General features: G+C 41.4%; 1 protein-coding gene across 1 annotated transcript in view; it reads left to right on the top strand.

Annotated features, from left to right (window-relative positions):
- Positions 1-502: 502 nt before the first annotated feature.
- MME (membrane metalloendopeptidase) overlaps positions 503-24932 on the top strand; it is a 104578-nt gene continuing 80148 nt past the window's right edge. Inside the window, exons 1-3 of the mRNA XM_028103129.2 lie at positions 503-571; positions 5134-5300; positions 6027-6062. Coding sequence (XP_027958930.1) covers positions 5144-5300; positions 6027-6062 — 193 coding nt within the window. The 5' untranslated portion in view covers positions 503-571; positions 5134-5143. The remainder of the gene's footprint in view (positions 572-5133; positions 5301-6026; positions 6063-24932) is intronic.

The following is a 24932-nucleotide window of genomic DNA, read 5'->3' as shown; positions in this document are numbered from 1 at the left end:
GCAATGAAAGAAAAGAAAGAAAGAAAACAAAAAAGGGGAAGGGAGAGAACCTAAACAATGAGAAAGGAAGGAAGCTTGGATGGAGGGAGGAAAAGGAGCGAGAAAGGGAGCGAAAGAAGAAGAATATGAGAAGAGAATCATTTTTGTCTCAGGTTGACTAGGGAGAGCAACGGAACCTTCATCAGCACTACACAACCTCGTAGAGGCAATGTACTGTTTTCTTGAAAGCCCCGAAGCTAAGCAATTCCAAGAATATTTGGCAAAGCCCTTTTGGGAAGGGTGAGGTGGAGAGGGGGGTGGGTGCTTTCTCGCACACTCGCACACCCGGCCCCCACACAAGATGTGACAGGGTTCGGGAGACCTAGCGGAAACCTTCAGGTCACCCGGGGAACTGCTCCTCACGCTCGTCCTGCGGCGGTGAGGCGGGGGGGGGGGGGGGGGGGGGGGGTGGGGGGGGCGGTGAGGGCGCCGAGACGCGCGGGGCGCGGAGATGTGCAAGTGGCGAAGCTTGACCGAGCGCAGGCGGGAGCAGCCACCCAACTCCCGGCGCGGGATCTGCTGAGAGGCCACGGTGAGTCTCTCCGGGTGCGGGTCCGAGGGATGCCCGGTTCCCCTTCGCTCCCCCCCTCCCCCCCCGGTCCCCGGCCGCCGCGGGACCCGGAACCTTCCCGGAGTCCGGCCTTGGCTCGGCGCCGCTGCCTGCAGCCCGGAGCCCGCGCCGCTCGGGGCGCGCTGGGGCGGACGCACCGACCGACCGGCGCTCGGCGGGGCTCCCCACGCCCGGCCCCGCGCGCTCATTGGTCGGGATGTGTCTGCTCAGCAGCCTCCAACTTCTCCCGAATCCCACTGGTGAGTCCCGGGAGAGCGAGCCAGCACCTGGCAGCTGGGGAGAAGGGTCCGAAGGGCGCGAGAGCGCGGGCGGTGGGAGCCGATGGGACGGGCACGGGGCGGGCACAGCCGACCGAGGGGAGCGGCTGCCCGGGAGGCGCGCGGAGCAGGGACGGCGGGTCGGGTCCGGCGCTACCGAGCGCCCGGGACCCTGCGGCCGTGGGCGAGGGAGGCGTGCCCTAGGAAGGAGCCACAACTAGGACCTGAAGAGTGAGGGGAAGGGGCAGAGAGGGTGACCTGGGAGGAGGGCTCTGCGAGTGATGTCGGGTCGACTCCTCAGGTTCCTTGCCACAGCTCCCTGCAGCCTCTGCCTCGGGGAGTTAGGTTTGGTTGCCGACATCAGCGCTACCGAATTGCAGGGGGACTGATTTGGGGGCTGGGAATTTGCCATTCCGCTGCACACTGATTTTGTTTTTTTCCTTTAAAGCAAGGTTTGTTTTCATTTTGGTCTCTATCAGATTCTCTCCTCATTTGGAACTCACTTTTCTGTTTTTACTTTTCCTAACCTGAAGATCATTTCTTTATCCCACCTCTTCATCTTGCCTTAACCTTAGTTTCCTATTATATAATTTATGCTGATAGCGTGCTTGAATCACGGAGGGTTGGTTGGCGGGAGTAGAGGGGAGTTCTTATGTAGATGAAAGTTTCCTTACCTAATCGGTCTCACTCTATTTGTATTATTTGGAAACAGGGGTAATTGCAGCCAAACGTTCCTCTTTAGCCACTTAAGATTGAGTCTGTTCCTCCCCCATAGGTCATGCAAGTGCTAATTTTATTAAACTGAAAAGTAGTACCTGACTTGCAGTGTCAGCATTTAGAACCTGCTAATCGGCAGAACGGCTTTGAAGGCTTGCAGCGTCTTCACTCTCTTGCATTATTTCTGGGTTCCAGCACATACAGAAATTTGTCCGATATTTTCTTGAACTCGATGCTGTGACTTTTATTAAATAGCTACACTGCCTATGGGAGTGATGTGCTTGGTACTTTGTGTCCAGAACTCCATATCCCAGGCCCGGGGAACACCTACAAATTAATGTCCTGGCAAAAAGGGGAGCTGATTTCTCTTGAATACCTGCCTCCTCAGCTTCTGCAGCCACAGCCTAAATATGGAACCTGTTTCTCCTGCTTCCTGTGCCTCAGTTTCCCTAATACAAACTGTTTCAGTAGTGTACCCTCAGGGGCTTGCAGAAATGCTAAAAGTGGTCAAGTGCTGTGAAGGTGAAAATCGCTTTGGTTTATAGACTTCCCTTTAACAAAAACGGTTATCCTGTAGGGTCTTTGATTTGACTCTATCGTGAAGTGATGCCTATTCTCAACTGGTGTAAGAATTGCTGCGTTATATTGCTTTGAAATGCAGTTTCTACTTAAGCCAAATAATCATTTATTCTTTTGGTGATGTTGTTAAGCTGAAGTTCACAGATTTCTTGTTGGGTTAGAGCTTCTAGAACTCTGTCCTCTCCTGTGGAAGTGTCTACTTTTCGGTTTAAGCTTTTCTGACCATACCTCTAAATTGAGATGCAGCATTTTAAACGTGTTAGGCATTTTTTATGGCGTTTTACCTTGTATGGAACTGTAAGTACCAACTTTATATATATTTTTTTTTTTTTGTATTCTTTTGTGTAATTGCTCCCTTCTCTGCCTTCCCTAAAATGGGGTTAGGTGTGGTTGAGGTGGATATTCCAGTGGCTGGGAGTTGGTGATATGTTCCATCCTGATGTTCGAGATTCTGACCCCTGTTTTCTTACAAGAAAATAGTGAATCCACCACAGGTATCTGGACATGAGTGACAGTTAACTAGGAAGTTACACTGGCATCATTTCTGTTTTTGCTCAGTGTTGTTCAAAAGTGCTACTTAGGAGCAAAAGACTAAAATTTTGCAGAGCATTTACAAGAGGGGCAGATGGGGAGTTTGCAGGTGATTCAAAGATGATATCCTTTTGATGCCAGCAAAAGAACTAACAGCTTTAGTCGCTGCCTTTATTTCTCTATAACAGTTTCTGCAGGCTTAGGGACACAGCTATTGAGAACCCAGCTGCCTCTGTACCCCCATCTCAAGGGCAAGGAGGAGAAGTGAGGAAAAAGTCACCCAGCAGCGAGAAAGAAAGACATGCCTGCCTACTAGTTTTCTTGCTAGTTGGAAGCCTGGTGGTGCCAAAGAGCACCTTTAATTTAACCCTGTGGCTGCCCTGATTCCTAGCTCTAGACAAACTGATTGTTGTTTCTAAGAACTAAAAAGAGAAGCGGGTCTTATTATTTCAGAAATGCTTTTCTCTAGATTGTCTTCTGAAACATTAGAGCAGGAGGACAAATGCTCCAGAAAGGTAAATGTGATTAATATTCAGATGCTCTTTAGGTCGCTCTTGAATTCTTCTGGGGAAACTGGGAAAATACAGTGTCCAAGTACTAAATTCGGTTCCATCTTTTCTTTCCCCAATCACCATCCCTATTAAAACTCCAAGGACCATGATCAATGCAATTCCATATCATAACCTCAGGGGCTGTGAGACTAAGCCAACATGAGTTACATAACCATTAAGTAAGACATTTTAACATTCAGGTACATTACATTCTACTTTTATTGAGCAGACACAGTTTTCATGGTCTAATAAAATATTTTTATTTGATAGTCTGTCCTTGGTTATAGTCTCGTGTAATCAAGAGAACAGCATGCTTAAGACTTTGTATCCAGAAGTCTAAAGTCCAGTTGTCGCTCACTTATTAATAACTCACTGGGGAGATTAAATTCCTAGTTATCAGCGAGATCTCTCAGGCCACACTTCAAATACAGACTCTATTTCGACTTTATCCTGTGCCTCAGTTTCCACAAAACACACTCTCAGGGAATTGTGGGTATTCAACAAAGATCTTTAACTCTAAGAGTATTTCTGAGCAGTCGCTTCATCTAGGAACTAAATTATATGCTTAATTTGTATCAAGCTATAAACAGCTAGTCTGTTAGTTTACGATGCTCTTTTCTACAGTCATGCAGAAAAATTGAAGTCTGAGTTTTGGTGGATGGTCGATAAAAACTCATGAGGCCTCTAAAAGAAACATAATGAAATTTAATATTTAAGCTTACATCCCCACGATTTCCCTTCCCCTCCCCAAAACTTCTGCAATAAGATCTAAAATAGCTTTTATTGTGATATGATATATTTTTATTTCTAGCAGTGACCAAATGTGTTCTTTTTAAAGGACATTTACTAGTTGTGTAGTTCGGCAAATTACCTGAACTTTCTGTGCCCCAGTTTCCTCAAGTACAGAATTGGAATATTAATGCCCACCTTACAAAGATGAAATCAATTAGTACGTGTAAAGCACTAAGAACTAGTGAGTGACACATGGGAGGTACTCAATAAATATCAGCTAGTATTAGTAGAAGAATTAATATTAATTTAAATACAGATTAAATAAGTATCTTAACAATTGTTACCCTGACCTGCAGGGTAGAATTTTTTTTAATCATATATTTTTTCCTTCTTCAACTGCACAAGAAACATTAGGGTTAGTATCTTTCATCCTTGGGTGTAAACCACTGACTTTTGACTTAGTGAGTGACCATTTTCAGAATGTTGTCTAACCAGTTAATATATACCCACATCAGCAGTAGCTGTAATTTTGAACTGTAAAAATAAAAGTTGTTTTTAAGACTAAAGATTAACCATCACAAGTGTTTTCTTTTTGTTTTTATCGGTATTCGTGTTTCAAATTATTGCTTAGTCAAAACCTCGAAGTATTTAGTCATTGATTTCCATGCTTATAAAGGAAGCCACTGGTACAAGATATAAAATTCACCTTTGACGTTGTCCAAAGTTCAGAAGGGTGAGTTTAAAACTTTGCTGTATGATGGTGCATCAGTTATTTGCTTATGAACTGCCAAAGGAATCCTATGTGAGTATTACCCGAGTCTTCTTGTCTAATTTTGTTTGGATCTTCAGTGATATATCAAAAAAGAAGGGAAGAGAGAGAGAGAGGGAGAGAGAGAGAGAGAAAGAAAGAAAAGAAGGAAGAAAGAAAGATTGTGACCTATGTCAGATTCATTGGCTCTCTACTCTTTGTTTTGAGAATCAAAATTCTGACTTTCAACAGCAACAACTACAATTTATTTCTATTTAAAATGAATTAACCTGTTACTTTTATTTAGCTGCATTAAGCATTTGGAAAGTTGTACATACATTTCCTCTTCTTATTCTCTCTTTATTAATTTGTTATTAGTACTTAAAGACTTTAAAAAAATTTTTATAGATTTTAGGTGATGGGCAGATCAGAAAGTCAGATGGATATAACTGATATCAGCACTCCAAGGCCAAAGAGACAACGATGGACCCCACTGGAGATCAGTCTGTCCGTCTTTGTCCTCCTCCTTACCGTCATCGCTGTGACGATGATCGCACTCTACGCGACCTATGATGGTGAGGTACTCCCACACCTGTGCACACATCCGTGCACAGGAGAGTGGAATCTTCATCTTACGCTTTTTTCATCTGCCAAACGAATGTGTTAAGGAGAGGGACGCTTCAGGATGGTGGCATAAAGATTCCTTTATAAAATGTAACATCAGTATGTCAAAACAGTTAACTCGGACTAAAGTACAATGTCTTTTATGTTTCAGCTAAGTTATTAATTGCCAAGTGTATTTAGTGCACTCATGCTTATTTTATTAGGATTCTAATGTATAATCTTATTTGATTAAAGTGTACACAATCTTATGGCCAACCTCAGTTAGTGAAATTTGTTGTGTCATTGAAATTCTAAAAGGCTCCACAGGACCTAAGAGGTCTAATTTAAGTCTTGGAAGTTTTTCACGATACGGATTAGAAAAGATTGGTTCCTTAATAGGAAAAAAAAAAATTACCAGACTACAACGACTGATTATTTCAATTTAATAGACCTTAGTGGGTAGAGATGAGACTGTTGAATGCACTGCTTTCTTCATAATAAAAAATTTAAATTTAGGATTTGCCTATTTTATTTCTGTATGTTTTTTCTAGCTTTTGACAATGATATAAAATACTCAGGTTTTAGCTCTTCCTTTAAGGAATTGATTATTTAGTTGGCAGTTTTTAAAAGAACAAATGATAGGGAGAAATTAGAAGACTGTACTGCAAATATTTACACATATACCCTTCTTTTTCCAGATGGTATTTGTAAGTCATCAGACTGCATAAAATCAGGTAAGAAGATGGTTTTTAAATTTAATAGTTTTACAAGTAATGTATAACATTTAAAAATCAAATGCTAATAGGCAACCATCCCTACATTTTCTTTGTTTATACTTTTATTCCTTATACCTCATTTATTTATAGTCGAGGAAAATCTAAATGTATTAAAGTAGTAGATTAATTAGCTAGTTTATTCTAAAAAAGAATTCAGTCTTTTCATACCTGGAGTGTTTAGTAGGGTGATAGAGAACTATATCTCTAGCTTTATGGAGCTTGCCATGTAGTTGGAGAAAGAAAATCAACACACTGAAATGGTGAGCCTCGTATCATTATGTTACTTTCTCGATGCAGGTCACGAGAGGGGTAAGAACTAAGGAGAGAGTGAAATGTAGTCTGTAAAGATGGATGGAGAAGTGAAGATTTGGGAGGGACCTTGAAACAGGGCTAGGGTTTGGAAGTGGAGGTACAGAAGAGGGACTGCCATACAGCGAGAAAGAACAACAGGAGTAAGTCATGTTGAGAAGCGGTGAATGTGTAGGCTTGATAAATAGGGACACGTTGTAGAGGGCTTTGAAAATCCATGTGTTAGCCTTGATGTTGTAGTGAAGGAGAAATGGCTATTTTACAGAAGAGATCACTCACTAAGGCAAAAGCTGAACGATGATTCCAGGACTGCCGGGTTGGGTGGGTTGAGTGCAAAGCCCTGAGCCAGAGAGGGTGGGCCGGTGGGGGCCGCTGTAATGCAGGTATGCATTGAAGAGCCAGCCTGCGGTGGGATGAGAGAGCTACGTGACAACATGAAGGGAGAATGGGATGGCTCGGTGGAACGGACTCACTCAATGAAGGACGTGAAGGATTTGAAAATGAGGCCAAATTTGAAAACCTAAGGACTCAGGAGAATGGTGGCAATGCGCGCAGAAATAGAGAAGTTAGGAGGTAAGTTTGTTTTAGGGAGAGATGTGATTAATATGGATTTGGACATGTGGTGTCTGAGCCAGGGGTTACATGCAAGTGGGGAGAGACAGCAGAAAAGTAGAGACGGAGCGTAAGAAGATCTCTCATGCAGTGCATTTAGGATCTGTCCAGGGGTGCTAGGTGAAGCCTTGGGAGTATTTGAGTTCCCAAAACGGAGATGAGCTATAAGGGCCAAACTTAAGAAGATACCAAGAATTAGAGTGGAAGGAAAAGAAAAGTCAGAGAAAGGAACAGAGAAAGTGTGTGGAGTTGTAAGATGTCACATCAGTTAGAGTGTGGTGCAAAAGAGAACATTTTGACAAGAAGAAAGGTCGCAGCTGAGCACAACACCCTAGGATATGAACACGGTATTTACCTCTTGTCTCCTTTGGCAGGAGATTCTAAACCTCCTTCCTAATGTTTACATTTCTTTCAAGAAATAACCTGTCCCAAATGATTTTGAACCATTTGAACCATTTAGATGGTTTTATCTGGGTTTTTGCTATTCATTGACCTTTGCAAAATAATGATAAGAAAATATCTCGGGATTTTAGGTGATAGTCTAATGATCTGAATGTTTGCCCTTCGTTTTTCTGTATTGTTTTTTGATATTTTCATTGCTATAGTCGTTCTGGACCTCATGTGCACCGGCAGGACACCTAAGACATGATGTGGGTGGCTGGAGGGAGGCCTGATTGGGACATCAGCCATTGGCTGCTCAACATACTAACAGGGACTTACCCATCCAAGGACTTTCCCAGAACAAGAGCAGATTCTTTATTCCCCAGGAAATGGCTGCACAGATACCCTGGCTGGGAGATGTCCAGGGTCACTGTGCCAGAATCGGTATGGGCCCAAGTTGTCAAAGTTACCATTTGCTCCTCCCCCAAACCCTGCCCCACTTTTCTCTCTACCTGCTGCTCTTACTATATGCTCATGACCTATCCTGTTTCAAGAAACTCCTGCTTACGTATCAACCTCTAATCGTCTCCAAGTTTCTCTGTCCTTAATACACTTGACATGTTTTTTAAGTCTCTTAGTCTATAGATTCTCTCTCGCACTTTCTCTCTTTCTCACTCCGTTGTTCTCTTTCTTTTTTATTTTGTTTTTGAAGAAACGGAATCCTTTCCCTAGTTAGGCGTAGAGATCAAAGTAGGTTCCTCTAGTGGTACCTACCCCAATTAGCAATGTGATACCTGGAATCTGGAATCTCAGATGTGACTTACTGCTTAGGGGTGAGGCTCTGGCTTTTTTTAATAGTGACACGTATCCTTTAATTGTAGGTTAGAAATCATACCAAATGTAAAACACTTGCAAAACTCTTTCTTGGCAGAGAAATGTATACTATAGAAATAGTGTCAGTGGTAAACAAAGTTGCTGAGTAACTCTGTTTTTATTCAGCTCTGTTTGTTTACAAGCTGTTAGAATACTTTGATGTTTACGATACTTCCTGGGAGACAAAATAAAGATGAAACTCACTCTCGTGGATACAGTATTCACACCCATGCCTGCTCACACACCCACAGTCCCCTGCTGGTTAGTAAACCTTTTCTGCTATAGAAGATACAACTACTGTTTCTAGAAGTTGCTGCAAATTAACAAAATTCTAGGGGAATGGTTGGGCAGAAGAAAGTATGAAAGAAAGGGAATGAGCAGAGTCCAAGAGATGGAAAGGAAGAGGGAGACAGGATAAAAGGATGTTGAAAAGAATATAAAGTCTCCCACTGACAATCCTAGATGACTTCAAAAGACTGGGAGAATTCACACCTAAGCACAGAAATCCTTGAGAATTGGAAACGTAGGTATTGCTAGACAAGGTGCTTATTTTCAGTGAAAGTTGGTTCTAACTTAAATCTTTCTCTGGGTAGATAAGGATGTCATGGCAAGTGATCATGGAGCTGCACAGGCTCCCAGAGACCCAGCTGTCCGCAAAGGGCTGACGGGGACATAATTGGAAACATTGGTCATGATGCCCAGGTTTTGACTGAAATGTCACATTTGAGAGAAACATGCATAGACTCAGGTATGACCAGACATTGTTAAGGAGCTACAGTTGACTTTATGGAGCCAATAAAGCTCTTGGAAAAATAGCCTGATACCTTGCTTACAAGATTCCTAGCAGCCTAACCAGCCCTGTAAACTGAATATGAATGACCTGATGGGAAATCACCACAAGAGCTCACATATAGACTGTCTATTTGCCTATTGCTCTCTGAGCCACTCAGAAGGATCACCGGACACATTTAAATTACAAACGAGGGGGTGCCTGGCTGGCTCAGTCGGTAGAGCATGCGACTCTTGATCTTGGGGTTGTGAGTTCGAGCTCCACATTGGGGGTGGAGTTAACTTAATAAATAAATAAATAAATAAATTACAAGCCAGGGGAAAACAAAAACAAAAACTCTTTGATTCTTTGAAGTCAAGGGATAGAAGTCAAGTCATACTGAGGCAAAAATGAAATATTATAGAAGGCTGTGGAGCATCTTGAAATGTATTTGGTGTTAGGTACTTTAAATCTGAGCATTTGTAATATACACAAATGATGTTTATAATACATACTTAAAGATAATTTGCCTGTGTATGAAATGTATCAGTTTGAAAGATTACACCAAACCTAAAATAAAACAAACACTACTTAACAAATAACAAGTTAAGGCAGTGTTCAAAACCCTACTATTAAAGCATGAGTAATATTATTCATCTCTTATTTACCCTATAAGATTGTCAAAAATATGGAGTTAGAGAGTTTGCTTGTGATTCCTCAAACTTCTCCATGTAAATCTAAATCCTGAAACTGGCTTCCTGGGCACTGCAACCTTACTAACTCAGAAGATTTCAAGGAATGACATGCTTTAAATCAGGGCTTCTCAACTTTATCACTGTTGACATTTTGGCCCGGATAATTCTTTGTTGGGGGAAGGGGCTGTCCCGTGCATTGTAGGATGTTTAGTGGCATCCCTGGCCTTTTACCCACTAGATGTCTAGTACCATTCCCCTCCCAACTCGAGACAACCAAAAAATGTCTCCAGACATTGCTATGGTCCCCTTGGGACAGTAGAATCACCTCCAACTAGGTATCACTGGCTTGAATGATCTCAAGAGATCATCCAGTGCCTTTCCCATTGTTGTAGTGGAATAATGCCTCCCTAAAGATATCCACTTCCTATCCCCTGATCCTGTGAATATGTTACCTTATTTGGAAAAAGGGGACTTTGCAAATCTGATTTAGGATCTTGAAATTTAGGATCGGGAGATTATCCTGAATTATTTGGGTGGCCTTATGTAATCACAAGCATTCTTTTAAGGGGAAGGGAGCAGGAGGGTTAGAAACAGAGAAGGAGATACAACCACAGAAGCGCAGGAAGCAGAGGTTGGAGTGAGGCAGCCACAAGCCGAGGGATGTGTGCAGCCTCGAGAAGCTGGAGGGGGGAAGGAATGGTTCTCCACTGTAGCATCCAGAACGAATGCAGCACTGATAACTTTTTAGAGCTCCATGATAGTAAATTTCTGCTGTTTTAAGCCAGTAAGTTTGTGGTAATTTGTTGGAGCAGTGAGAGGGACCTAAGACACCCTCCATACTTACTTATTTTAAGGCTATCTCTGAAGAATTGAAACATGCACACACATACACACACGAGTGTTTCCCACCAAGCTGCCCCTTCATTACTAAATCGAGGGGTGTAATATAGAGATATAGGGAAAGAATGTTAAATAGATTTGTAGAGGAGTGTAATAATAAAATACAGGTGAATAATAATAGAATATAATACAATAAAATAATAATAGCTAACACTGAATATTTATGTGTCTAGCACTACTGTAAGCAGTTTATATGTATTAACACATTTGATTCTCATAATGACCCTGTGAGGTAGGTACCATTATGTCTTATTTTTACAGATGATCCAACGTGGGCTAGGATTCCACCCCAGGCAGTCTGGTTCTGGAACTTATACTCATGACCCCTTCTCCATGTTGCCTCAAAGGAGACTAGGAGTCTATCCAACTTTTAGTACCCTATGTCTTGTACATATGGAAGCAGATTGTCTCCCCTCCTGCTAGAACCTAATGCTAAGAGGCATAAGAAGACTCTCTGAGAATTGAAATAATTAAATCCACACTGAGAAGGAGGAGAATAAATAAATCTCTTTTCAGTCCAGAAACCAGCTATTTTACTGAGAACATTGAGCATCTTCATCAGTGATTTTAGTACATCAGAAACAACCTGGAATTGAGGGGTCTAAAGAAGCAAATATTAATTAGCAGTGTTGTCTTAGACTGTCCAGGGGATAGAGAAGCCAAGTTAAGATACATGAGCAATACAATGCACAAGAGAGAAAGAAAGACTGCCTGTACAATTGTGCAGGTTGTATTTTGGTAGCCCCGAGAGACTGGTTCATGGAGCATCGAGACCTGGATGAGACCTCTCAGAACTGTTCATTTCCTTTCCCCTTTAATTTTCTACTCACCAGACAAACTTTTTTTTTTCTACCAAGCAAACTTTTGATGAGTATTTAATTATTAATAGAAAGAAAAGGGACATTCTGTTCACTTGAAAGATAGATTCAGCATGGTGAGATAATGTATTCATATTCTGAATATGAACCTTCAAATTCCTGATCATTTTTGCAAGGGTCAGATTCTGGTAATGCCCTAAGTGAGGTATCTTGGCACCAGCTGGCCTTTTCCTGGAAGCAACAGGGACTCTCTGGCTCACTTTTGGCCCTGGTCTCTCCTTTCTTGCCTGTTAACAGCCCAGAAGTCTCCATGAAGAAAAATGGCACAACTAGATCAGTCCAGGAACGACTGCAGATGACTCTGGAGGGCTACCAGGCACGGGCCAGTGTTTCAGAGTAGGAGATGAGGCTATTTCATTATGTAATTAAGATGGAAAAAATCCTCCAGGCAATAAGAACACAGCAGGTATCCACAGCAGGTATCTTAGTGGAAGCCGGCTGAAGTGCACCTTTGTTAATTTAAATGTGGCATGTGACAGTTTGCTTTGGGCAGCTTTCCTGGTATCATTCTCCTGACAATTGTGGAGCAATACATGCTTTAAAAATTCTCCAGTTAAAATTAGCATCTGTCAATCAAATCCTTTCCAAGAAAGGAAACAGTTATGTGATAAATACAAACATATGTAACATATTTTTCTTACCTGCTGGGTAGAATTTAAGCAGTAGTGCACTGTCATTTTTTTTCCCCCTAAATGCCTGGCCAAGGCATGGAAAACATAGATAAGCTGAATGAAATGACTGCAGGGGAAGAAAATTAGCAATGCCTGGTAAGCTTATTTGGAATCCTAAGGTTTGTTTTACAGCTGTGAAAATTACCTATATAGGAAGGAGAGTGGCTATAAACTGTAGCTTAGGCTGGGATGAGGACCCTAGCTTTACACTTACCATCGGAGAATGAGAGGTATGGGGAAGACCCCTCTGTGGTTCCAGGGTCTGGCTTTGTTCTGTTCATCACCAAATCCGTGGGCTAGCAAGGTGCTTTCCAGTAACTCTCTGATATAATATGAAGATCAAGTTGATAATATTAATAGATTATTTAAGGGAAATTTAAAAATAGAGAATTAAAAAATCATAAGGGGCAAATTCCCAAACCCTTGAATCCTGAAAGATTTCATTCCCTCCGATCATTTAGGAAAGGAGATAGTGTAGTGTAGCGGTGGAGTGGGGGAGACTACTTTTGATCCTATTTCTGACTGACTGAAAACTAGACTACATTCTCTCTATTCAACACAACCACACCTCATACCCACTAGAAAGGCTGTAAAAAAAAAAAAAAAAAAAAAGTACTAAGTGTTAGTGAGGATGTGGAGACTGGAGACATCATACATTGTTGGGATGGAGAACACCTCAGTATATCCCAGCTGAATATGTAAAAATCATTTTGGAAAACATTTGGCAATTTTCATAAAAAGTTAAACACACCTCTTTGCATACGACCCAGCAATTCCACACCTAGGTGTTTACTTAAGAGAAATGAAAACACATGTCCTCACAAGAACTTTTATGTGATTGCTCATTACGACATTATTCATAATAGCCCAAACATGGAAACATGGAAATGTCTATCAACAGGTGAATAAACAAAATACAGTATCGCCATAAATGGGAATACCACACAACGATAAAAAGTTGACACATACAACAGTATGTGTGAACCTCAGAGACATTATGTTAAGTGAAATACGTCAGACACAGAAACCAGCCTATTATACAATTCCATTAAATTTCCAGAGAAGGTAAAATTACAAGAGGCACAAGGCAGGATAGCTATTGCGGGGGCTGGGAGTGGGGCAGGGTTGTTGCACATGGGTACAAGGGAGACTTTTGGGTGGTGGAAGTGTTCTAAAGTTGGATTGTGGTGATGGTTTTGTACAACTGTATAAATTTATTAAAAAGTCTTGGTTGAAGTTTATGGTATGCAAATTGTAACTCAATACCACCATTAAGAAACAAAACAAAACCACCCTCATCCCTTTTTTCCATCTCCCCAATGTCTACCTATAAAATTATATTTTGATCTTCTGATTGCTATTAAATGTTGAGTCCCATTTCTGCAATTCAAAATGAGTGTGTGTCGTTTTCAGTGCCTACCAAATCTTCACTAAATAACCTAACTCAAGCTTCTCCATTTGAGCGAGGATCTATTCTTGGATTTAATGAGGGTAATGTTGACGAGAGTCTCTGGAAACAGAAAATCAAGTAGGAAGTTAAAATTACTTCGGAATCGGACATGGGAAGCATTGTTTGCATGAGCCAGGGTTTCACTTTCAGAGGGAGTCAGAGACGCATGTGGTATCGGAGGGCTAGGTGGACCAGCCATTTCTGAAACAAGGTCAGAATATGGGGTCTACCACAGAGCAGTTACCATGGATAGTCCTGCTTTTGGGAAAATGTGTTGGTTTCATATGTGCGTCCCGTGAAATATTTCCATTTTCACCTGGACTGCTAGTAAAAGTCAAATTTGTTTCTACCTGGTAATCATAGGACCTCTTTGTGTGCCATTTGACTCATTAGCATTATTCTTATCCTCCTTTTTGTTTCTCATCCGTTGTGTAGGAGTTAATTTATGTTGCCTTGTAAGGCCACTTCGGATTCATTTCAATAGGTTAATAACTGGATGAATAGGATATAGACAAATTCCAGCAGTAGATGTGGGTAGAAGAAAGGCTGTTAAATAGTAAGCTGTATTTCAAAGAGATAAACGTGTTATGAATAATTAAGGCACAATCTTTTGAAAGATTACGGCTTCTTTTTCCACTAAGCCAATGTAGCATGGGGGAACTGGGATGCAAGTTTTGGCCACATCCTGTGTTCTTAGCATGTGATCTTAATTAAGTCAGTTTAGCTTTCTGCGTTTTATTTTCCTTATCTACAAAATTGGAATTACAGTGTCTCATCTTACAGAGAAACAGTGAAGACTAATGACAGCCCATTTCACATTACACATCCTTCGGGGAGATGCCCCGTAGGTATAATGCACAGATATATTCCATTTCATGTGTTTTTTTCATGCAGGTTACAGATGCACTGTTTAAAGCTACTTATGGAGAATCAAAAAGCAGTCAATATGTTTTTAAAGACGAAAGCGTGGTCAAAAGAGAGAGGGAAGGGGAGGGAGACGGAGAGAGAGTAGTATCTTCTATATATTCTCGGGTAAAATTTTTCATCCCTTTTTAACATTTTCCTTGACTTCTGTGCTCTATCTTAGCACAGGGGATGACAGGTCAGCCTGTGAAGAAGTTAAAATGAGCGGATTCAGAAATGGGCACTTAGATCCATGTTTCCTATAAAGCAAAACCTACCTGCAGGCACACTGATTTGAATGCGTACTTATCCTATGCCCACCCTTGCACACTCTCACCGTTGGCCCTTCCCTTGCCACTGACTGACCCCCTTAAAGTAAATAAGCCAGAGACCTGCTGCAATAGGAGAATAACCGGATCCTTGCTGTTCAAAGTCTGGTCCATAGGCCAAAAGCATCAGCATCAGCATCAGCTGGGAAACTTGCGGAAGTGTGCATTCTCAGGCCCCACCTCAGACCTACTGAATCTGCAGCTGCAATTTTAGTATAGTCGCCAGGAGAATAGTGTGCATAATAAAGTCTGAAAAGTGCTGAAGAATAGTGATTCTCCACTCGGGGTGCTTATTAGGATAATTGGGGAAGCTTTTAAAATATACCCATGCCAAACCATCTCTGACACACAAAAGTTCCTGCTCCTTCAGTGGAGTGGTCTCTGTTAGGTGTCAGGAAGAAAAACATTTTAACTAAATCAATTGACATTAAGGTACGTAAGAATTATGCGGATGTTTGCGTTTTTGAAAAGAAAGTGTATGTTAACCGATGAATTGCTTTAACAGGTGCAATTTCAGGCTGTGCTACCCTGTGTAAAGTAAGTTAGAGTGGGTGAGGCACTGGGCCACTTTGTCCGCTAGTAATGGAGCAGTTGAACATGGCATGTCCTCTCGAATGTCCCAGGAATAATGTGAGCAGGAATGTTTTCATAGAGACTTCAGAACCACTTCTTTCCTCATCCGTTCATTCATTTATTCCTTCATCTCTCCATTCATTTATTGATTTTTTTCTAAAAACATTAAGTGAGCACCTTCTAAATGTTGGACACTTTTCTAGACACCCAGGAATGTGAACCCAGATACCCCCTTGTCCTTAGGAAAGTGGTAGTCCAGTCAGCATAACAGACCAAGAAACAAAATGACCACATGGTTTAGATGAGTGCTATGACAGAGACAAGCAGAATGTGCTTTAGGCCCTCTGAGAAAGGAGCAGCTGAACCAGATCAGTCATGGGAGTGGGCAGCTAGAGTGATTGTAATGGGCCAGGAAAGCATTCTCAAGAGGAAAAGTCACCCACTAAGTTCTGAAGGATAGTCAGAGATTGCGGGGCTGGTGGAGCAGAGAGCAGCATGTACATGCGCTCGATGTAACATGCCAGTGAAGGCTTGGTGAGCTTAGGACCTGCATATGGTTCATGATGGCTGGAAGGATGCACCAGGCTAGCAAGTCATGATACCAGAAAAGTAGATGGGGGCTTGATCATGTACTGCATGGCTTGTAATTCCTCCTAAAGTCTATAGAAAATAAAGAAATGTCTTACAGGGAGAATCTGAAGGATTTTAAGCAGAGGTGTAGCATTCTCAAGCTTGCCTGCTATCTAGCTCACACCTGGTAAAGTGGAGGCTAAGACTTACCCATACAAGGGAATAGCATTTCTGTGTCCCAGGTGTGAGGGGGAGCCTGGCAAGATTGGGGAACTGAAGGGATAGCTGTAGGGCTAAGTCATAGAGGGTATGTCTGAGGATGTAAAAGTGGGGAAGAGACGGGGAAGTGTTGAATGTTGGCACGGAGATAAGCAGGTGTCGGATCTTGTAGTGCATGTTAAAGTGTTTGGACCTTCTACTAATAGCACCGAGAAATTACAGAAGGAAGGGTTTTAAATGAAGCATGACTTGATCAGAACTGTTGGGTAGGATTACTGACTATAACTAAGGAATGTCTGTGGGCAGGAAATTAGGCCACTGCCCACTTATCTGGATGAGAACTAATGGTTGTCTGGGTTTGAGTGGTAACAGGGTGGAGAGAATGGACAGATTTTAACATGCAGTAAAAGGTCCTTTTTGAGACGGTGTAGACTTGAGATACCAGTAAGTCTTCCATGGGGCCAAGTTAGGGTTGGATATAAGGATTCAGGAACCATCAGCATATGCGTGATGTGATTGAGATTTACCAGGAAGGAAATGAAGATTTCCAAAAGGGACGAAGGAGGAGTCGGGGAGGTAGAAGAAAAAGCAGTGAGGTGTAAAATTACCAAAGCAAAAAGAAGAGAGTATGTTAAAAATTAGATCGCTGGAGTTAGGTGCAGCTGAGAGGTTGCTAAGATGAGAAATGAAAGCAGAAAGGAAGAAGTTGAAGTTTCAGGAGGAAGGTGGGAAAATTGGTAAGTCTTGTTCCTGGGGACATAAGAGTATATATCCAGGGGAAAGATGGCAGGACTCCTCTTCGACAGAGGAGGGCCCCCGCGTCCTCTCTTACCAGGAGGAAAGAGGCAATGGTGGTCTGAATGCAAATACGTCTGGAGGCTGGGAAGGATAGGAAGGTGTGTCACTCATCATCCAGTTACTTCACTTTTCGCTGTGAAGTAAGAAGCAAAACCTGGCAAAGAAAGCAGGAGTATCGAAGGCTGGAAAGGGGGCAGTGTATTAGAGGGGAAGGGAAGGCTAACCAGGGCCAAGTATGTAGGAAGGCTGTGCACAGGATTGATAACCCTGTTGAAGCTGAAGGCCATTATTTGAAATGGTATTAAGCCAGGCAGTTACAGGGTTTTCCCAGCATCACTGAGTGTATCTTCGACAGGTATTTATTGAGCACTGCTCTAGTTGCTGAGGATGGAGAAGCGAATAACAAAGTCCCTGCTCACAAGAAGCTCGCAATGAAAAAGGAGGCAGTCAATCAATCAATATATAAAATACATATTAAATATCTCAGCCTAGAATTGGAGGAGAAAGGAGGGCAGCTGGGTAGATTCAGGGTAGGCTTACTTGCAGGGGGCAAGGGAATGAAATACTTTGATGAGATGATGGTTCAAATGATGGCACTACAGGATGTAGGCTGGATAGAAGATAAAGGCAAAGGGAAAACAGTGGGCGTGGGCTGAGAGTTCTCAGTGAAGTTCAAGGGCAGGTATAGAGGGAATAAAGAAAGAGAAACACTTCTAAGGATCAGAAGGTCAGAGCATAGGTTACTCAAGTTGAAGATTTCAGAGGTAGAACTATTCTGGGTGATGGCAACATCAGGATGTTACCATAAAAAATGCATGTACTGATGTGGAGTGGAGGGGAAGGTCATGACAGGTCAGAAGGTTAAGAAATTCTATAGCTGAAGAGGACCAGAGGTGCTCTCCACAGTCCCTGATATTACCTGGGAAGGTGGTGGAACTTTCATGGAGGGGATGACTGACTGAGGTGTCCATCTCTAATAAACAGCAATTAATGTCTAGACAGTTAAAGAAATAAGGTAGTTGAGGCTGGAATGGTCAACTGGCAGAAGCCTAAATGAGCCCCATGGCGAGTGATGATTTGGATGCTACTTGGAGTGATAATAGAAGGCTAGTTGTGCCTTTCAGTGTCTTGAAATGCTAGAGGGCCCAGGAGCTTCAGGAGGAGGGGTTTTGGTTAAAGCAGAGAGCTGGTGGCAGCACTGAGTGAGCAGGCTTAGCACTTAATACGTAAAGACTTAATTTAATACTTATTTATTACTTAAACACTTAATATGCTCCTTTAATCCTGTTTCCTCTCACATCCCAGACCCATATCTTTCTTACTCCAGGGAGAAGTTTGCAGGAGATTTCCTTCTGAATGGAGGTAAATGTTTGCTGACAAGAGTTAAGATTCTAGAGTCTTAGTAGGGTGTGCCACCTGATCTAGAAATGAGTTCACACAGGTTAGGGCTTTTGGCTCACACGTTGTCATATGTAATTGAATATAATTCAAGTGGGTAAATAGCAACCAGCGAGAGGAAATGGTGGAGGGCCACCTGTCTGGCATACTGTTGTTGAGCTCCACTTGAGAGAATTACTAATGAATTCATTTTTACTTATCTTTTCACTCAGAGTGAATCTGTGAGTTCTTATCTTAAAACAAAATGTTTGTTTAAACATTTCTCAGAGGCACAATCTTCCTTCAAAATTAAAAAAAAAAGAAAACAACCCAAAATAGATTTGTCGCATTTTAGAAATCCAAATATCTTTTATAATTTTTATTTATTTATTTAATTTTATTTGGTTTTTAAAGATTTTATTTATTTATTTGAGAGAGAGAGCACAAGCAGGGGGAGGGGCAGAGGAAGAAGGAGAAGCAGACTCCCCGCTGAGCAGGGAGTCCCATGCTGAGCTCGATCCCAGGACCCTGAGATCATGACCTGAGCCAAAGGCAGACCCTTAACTGACTGAGCCACTCACGCGCCCCTAATTTATGTATGTATGTATGTATGTATGTATGTATTTTTGTATGTATTTAAAGATTCCATATTTGAGTAATCTCTACACCCAACGTGGGGCTCAAACTTACAACCCCAAGATCAAGAGTCACATTCTCTACCAAATGAGCCAGCCAGCCACCCCAAAATATCTTTTTAAAAAACTTCAGTCCAGAGGAGTCTAACAGCAGTAGGACCTTAGCTGTGAAGCTAAAAAAAAAGGGGGTTCAGTCCACAGCACAGACTAGATCAATGGGCAGTCAAATTGGAATCAATTAGCAAGCAACCAATAGCCAGCCCTGTGTCTGTTTCTCTGTGCTTGATGCTTAAAGCAGAAACAAGCAAGTCAACTAAAAAATGATGGCTATGGCCCAAGCCATATCTTTAAATAGTTTCTTTGGTTAATCAAGGCTTTCCTGAACTTCAAAGAAATTCTTATTTAAAGAACTCCCAAATCATTAAAGACTTATAATAAGATGTGCTTGAGGATCCAGTAGTTACTTAAAAATACTTCCAGAAAAGAAAGCTTTTGTTAAATCCATGGGCTTAATTTTCTGGTATAATGAAATTACCTGAGTGAAATTAGGATGTTTTGATACCTCTGCTAGTCTGAGACCAGATGAATTCATTATCCCCAAACATATGTATATAGCAATTAATGATTTCACTAACTTAGAAGCCAAGGAGCAAAATATTAATAATTGTATTTGTTCAGAGAAATAATTTAATTATATTTGAGTGGATCGAGTAAAGGAAGCAATATATAAAAAGTCATTAACTGAACAGAAAATTTCTCAAAGCACTATCAATATTATCCAGTAACAAGGATATAACAACATGTCGAGAAGAAATGGCATGAGTGATACCTTGAAAGCCCCCATAAACTCATATCCATGCAAATATGAATCTTTTCAAAGGGATTATAAGATAGTAGAAATAGACACTATGAAACTTAACATGATATATTTTAACTATGGTAGTCAACTTAAAACCAAGGAAAGAAGTGAGAAGATTTGCAAAGTTTACAAACTCGTTGGCTTCCATGCAGGGCCCATGGGGCAGGGTCAGACCCATTTCAGGCCCAGGCACTCACTCAGGCCACGGTCAGTGGCTCTGACTCCAAATTTGCTTAGTCTCATGCCTCCTGAGCTGCCGCAGACCCCAGCTCCAGTTACGTGGGTTCTTACCTTGTCCTTTGGGACCTCACTTCTGGCTCATTCCCCACCTCTGGAAACTGAGTTTCAGCTTTTCCTTCCCTGTCTTCTGGGCCTGAAACGTAGCTTAGCTCTTAACCACATTACCTTTTGCCAGAACTTACAGAACTTCCTTGGATCAACACACTGCTGGTTCACAGCTCCTTTGTCACAACTGGTTGTGGGTTTTCATCCCTCCATTGCTCTTAGCTGGGAACTTCTTCTGTTGCTGACCCTTATAGTCTATCTAAAATAGGATTCAGTCTCACTGGACTGGCTCAGACTACTTCTACCTGAGCCCAAATGTTTCTTCATTTACCGAGGGAGGGACTGCTCACTAATCTTGTATGTCAACACAGGAAGCCAAGGATCCTGCTTTTCCCTCAGCCATCAACTACCACACCTATTAATTTTAAAAACTTGGAAGAATCATGTTTTTGTCTTGTTTTATTTAATACAAAAAAATCTAATTTATGTGTGGAAAGTTAAATTTTTTTCAGATATTGCCTATCTGACTTTAAATGAACAATAAAAGTCATTTTTACTGCAAGCTTAGTAACAGAAAAAAGAAGTCATATCAAAATGTTTTAAGATGCTGATAGAGTACAGGTGTGCTTTTCAAAGCTTTTAAATAACAGATGGTGATAATTTACTATGCAAAGGCTTACTTAACTGAGAAGGAAGGATTCTTTTGGAATGTCCATTATCGATTCGTTGTGCAAAGTATTGGGATTAGATTCCTTGCTCTGGGTGGGGAGTGTACCTACAATTATTATTGCTTCTATATTCTGTGGAATATACTTTGAGTTATCTCTCAGGAATTGTGCATCTCGTACTGGTAACTCTTGTCATTGTTAATGATCTGAGGCTCCATCTTTCACCTCACCATGTAGTCATACAAATGGTGCCGTGAGGTATGAAACATAGAGGAGGTCAGCCGACAGCTTAACGTCTGTGGTCCACCAGATCTCTGGATTCATGGAGAAGATCCATCCAAGCAAGGGCTCAGAAAATCATAAGCCAGTATGGCAGGGCATGTGTCCAAGAGATGCTTTAGAACTTTGTGACCAGCCGTGGAGACAGAAAATAAAAGGAAAGCTGTCTCCATGTCATGCCCATGATGAGGACTTAACAGGACAAGGCTGGCTGTTTCCTGCAGCCTCCACAAGAGTAAATACTCTTTCCCATGATCAAATCCCTCCCCTTCACTGGACAAGGTGACAAAGGCCAAGCCCCTGCTTATTAGTTCCCACCTGTCTGTTTCCACTAGTCACAGAGAGGTAGGGCTCCTTCCGGGGTGCTGAAGCTTTGGGAATGTAGCTCTTCATCCTTTGTCCATCTTGCATCCTTCCTTCAGAGGTTGGCCTGCCTTTCCACACCTGTAGCCTCTTACACTCCAGTCCTCATATGTCAAGGCCATCACCCACCTTCTCAACCTGGAAAACAGCTTGGTACCTTACTCAAATATTTGTTGAATGACCAATGAATAAATGAATGAAATGCTCCTCTCCACCTTTGCCCAGCTAATTCTTCCTTCACTCCCAGCACTCCTTGCACACCCATAGCTCACATCTCACTTGTAGTTAGTTGTCCAATGTCTAGTTTTGCCCACTGCAATAAAAGCTTTGACTTTTTCTATCTTACTTGTCATTCTGTTTACAGGGCCTAGCATGGTGCAGGGCACATAGTAAGTTGTCCATACATATTGGTTGAATAATTAAATTATTTATTTATTTTCTTATATTTATTCTTGGATTCCTGATCTTGAGGTCACAAAACCACTGCTGTCTAGGCAAAGTGATTTGTCAGGGCACCCGATACACAAATATGGTCACAAAGAAGTGTCCTCATTCAGGCATTGTCCTGCTTAGAGAAGTCAGATTTCTTTGCTCTGTGTTTCTCTCTCGGCGGTCCTGAGTTCAGCCTTCCTCTGTCTCATCTGTCTCCTCTGCTGGCAGGGAAGTCAGTCACTCTCTTCCCAGTTGTTTCATTTACCTTGCTAATTCTATGCTCCCAAGCTCGAATCAGGTTGGCAAGGAAACAATTTCTGGAGGTGTTTCTCTTTCCCTCTATTCTCCTGTTTCAGGGAGAATTTTCAACTCATTTCCTACTCAGGTAAGCATTTCCAGCTCTCTAGGACCCACATTACCACTAGTCTGGCTCTTCTTGTCCGCCTCTAGTTTTCTCGGAGCTCCTGTCCTTCTCCGCAGCCCATTTCCGCTCTTGTCTCATGAAGCCCCTGTGCGTTCCTTCTCTTGGGTGCCCTGAATTAGCTGAGCGTTGCTGTTTCTCCCTATCCCTGGTTGCTTCATTCACAGCATGCTCATCCAGATTCCCGGTCGGCTCACACATGCGACCACAAGCACACAGACACACCGCACATGACTCCTTGTCTTAGATTACGTATAAAATAGGAGCTTTACCCGTCTGCTGAATACTGGGTAAGCTTAGCAATTTGAAAGTGAGAACCGAGCATGGCTAGATACAGTTACTTTAGAGGAGTTCATGTACATTATGAAGGAAACAGTCTTGTTTCAGAGGAAAATCTGCAAGCTCTGAGGGCAGGAATTATGGCTCTTTATTCACTGTGGTGTATTTAGTTCTGAATAGTGTTCGATATATAGGGGGACTCAAAAATATTTGTGAAGATGAAATGAAAAGTTTCCAAGTCTTTTCATGCTCCACAAGGAGAAAATTTTTTTGGAGAAGGCAAATGATTGAGCATAATCCTCTGTGTTTTCGATAATATAAAAAAGCTATTTATTCATTACAAAATATAAACATGTGGAGCCAAACACAACCTTATGTCAACTCAGCGCTTAGTTTGTTATACGTACGGAATTGAATAGTGCTCACTAGAGAAGAGCCTTCTTAACCGATTTTGACTTCAGTAGTCTAAAAGCACTGATGACCCAGCTTATCCTCCTGCTGCGGTCTTTTTGCACCACTCTCTAACCAAAACTGATGCAAAGGCAGAATGTCTTGAGTTATTCTCAGTAATTACCTATTACTGAAGTTGCTCTGATCATTCTTTTTCAATAACATGACCTGAAATAACAAAATGCTTACATGGGAGAAACATGGGTATGCCAGCTCCCTGCTTCCTCTTCGGACACACCTGCCAGTGTCCAGGGAGCTTGGGGTCTACCTGATGGGAGTGACTGAGGGAACAACATAACCTTTTTCATCACCTTCAATATCTTTCCTCAAAGAGGAGCATTTTTATTCATTAACATTATAATCAACGTGCAGCCCTGGTAACATTTTAAGTGATATATTGTATTTAAATTGCAGGAGAATCTCTAATAGCTTTTTGCTAGCAAAGAATCTTTTAGGATTCAAAATGCAAATTGGACCTGGAAAAGAAAAATTATTTTTAGACATATGGCACTTTAACTTAACAGTAACACAGTTTCAGGGCTTTCAATTATTAACAGAATATGTTTTGGGTTGTGAATTTTGGAGGAATCCCTATTGGAAAATTATTGACTGTGCTCTCTTTGCTGTGAGCCATTCATTTAAATGGGCTGTAAGATAAGGCTGAAGAATTTGGGGAGAGCCAAAAAATGATTATTATTGTGGGTCCTTTAGGCTTGAGATTTCTGTGATTATCTCAACAGATTCTAAAATTCAAAGTCAAATGAGGTGGAAAGAATTCATGTAGCTATACTCATGTTATAGAGCGATTAAAACCTTAATTGGGCATCAAACCTTCTCCCCCCTCCAAAAAACTGGTTGCCATATAACTTAATTTGGATTCTCTTACCCTCTCTGTGTAGCTTCTGAAATTTCTTTAATGTTATTTGGATACGGAAGAATGATACTGTATGAAAAACGTCAACTTAAAATTAGACCTACACTCTATCTAAAGTCATATTGGTGATCTTGGACATGTAACCACTCTGTGCCCAGATTTCCTTAAAATAGAGGTAATAAATATGTCTTACTGTGTGGAGCCATTAATAAGGAAAAAAAGTTTAAAGCCAGAAAGGCAATTTAACATCACAGAAGAACTCAGACTCTGGCCACCACTGCTTGAGGTCAAACCTTGGTCTTATTGCTCAACAACCATCCTCAATTTCTACAGCTCTAAAATGGGGACAAAAATAGAGTTACCATATACAGTTTAATAAAAACAAATTTTAAAGAATTTAGAAACGTGCCTCTCGAGCAGTAAGTGTTTGGTGCCTAATACATGTCAACCACCGAATATTATTAGTAATGGTAGCAGTAGTAGTATTACATGAGCATCTTTGGCTGAACCCAAAAGAAGATCCTATATTTTACACTCTATATGTGAACCTGATATCGAGTTTATCTGTAAATCTGATAGCAGATGGAGTCCAGGTTAAGCATTTAGAAATGTGTGCATGTGCACATGTGTGTGTTTTTGTCTATACATTTAAGGTAAATTGGTCACATGCTTATATAAAATAGTTTATAAACTAATTATTGCTCAAGCTAAAACACAAAATAAAGGGTCTCCTTTCTTTTTTTTTTTTTAATTTTTTTTTTAAGTAATCTCTACAGCCAAGATGGGACTTGAATTCACAACCCTGAGATCCAAGAGTTGCATGCTCTATCAACTGAGCCAGCCAGGTGCCCCAATTGGTCTCCTTTCTTGAGAGTTGTTCTACAGAATAATTCACTATGCTTCCCTCAGATCTACTTGTATAAATCCACAGACAGTTTCTGAACAAAGGTATAATGATGGCTTTTCTTGGTGCTGA

The sequence above is a fragment of the Eumetopias jubatus genome, unplaced genomic scaffold (assembly GCF_037043125.1).
Source record: "Eumetopias jubatus isolate StellerSeaLion01/CBP00866 unplaced genomic scaffold, mEumJub1_p1.0 scaffold_1, whole genome shotgun sequence".
NCBI lineage: Eukaryota > Metazoa > Chordata > Mammalia > Carnivora > Otariidae > Eumetopias > Eumetopias jubatus.
The sequence above is the reverse complement of the archived record's forward strand: the minus strand, read 5'-3'. Positions and strand labels throughout refer to the sequence as shown.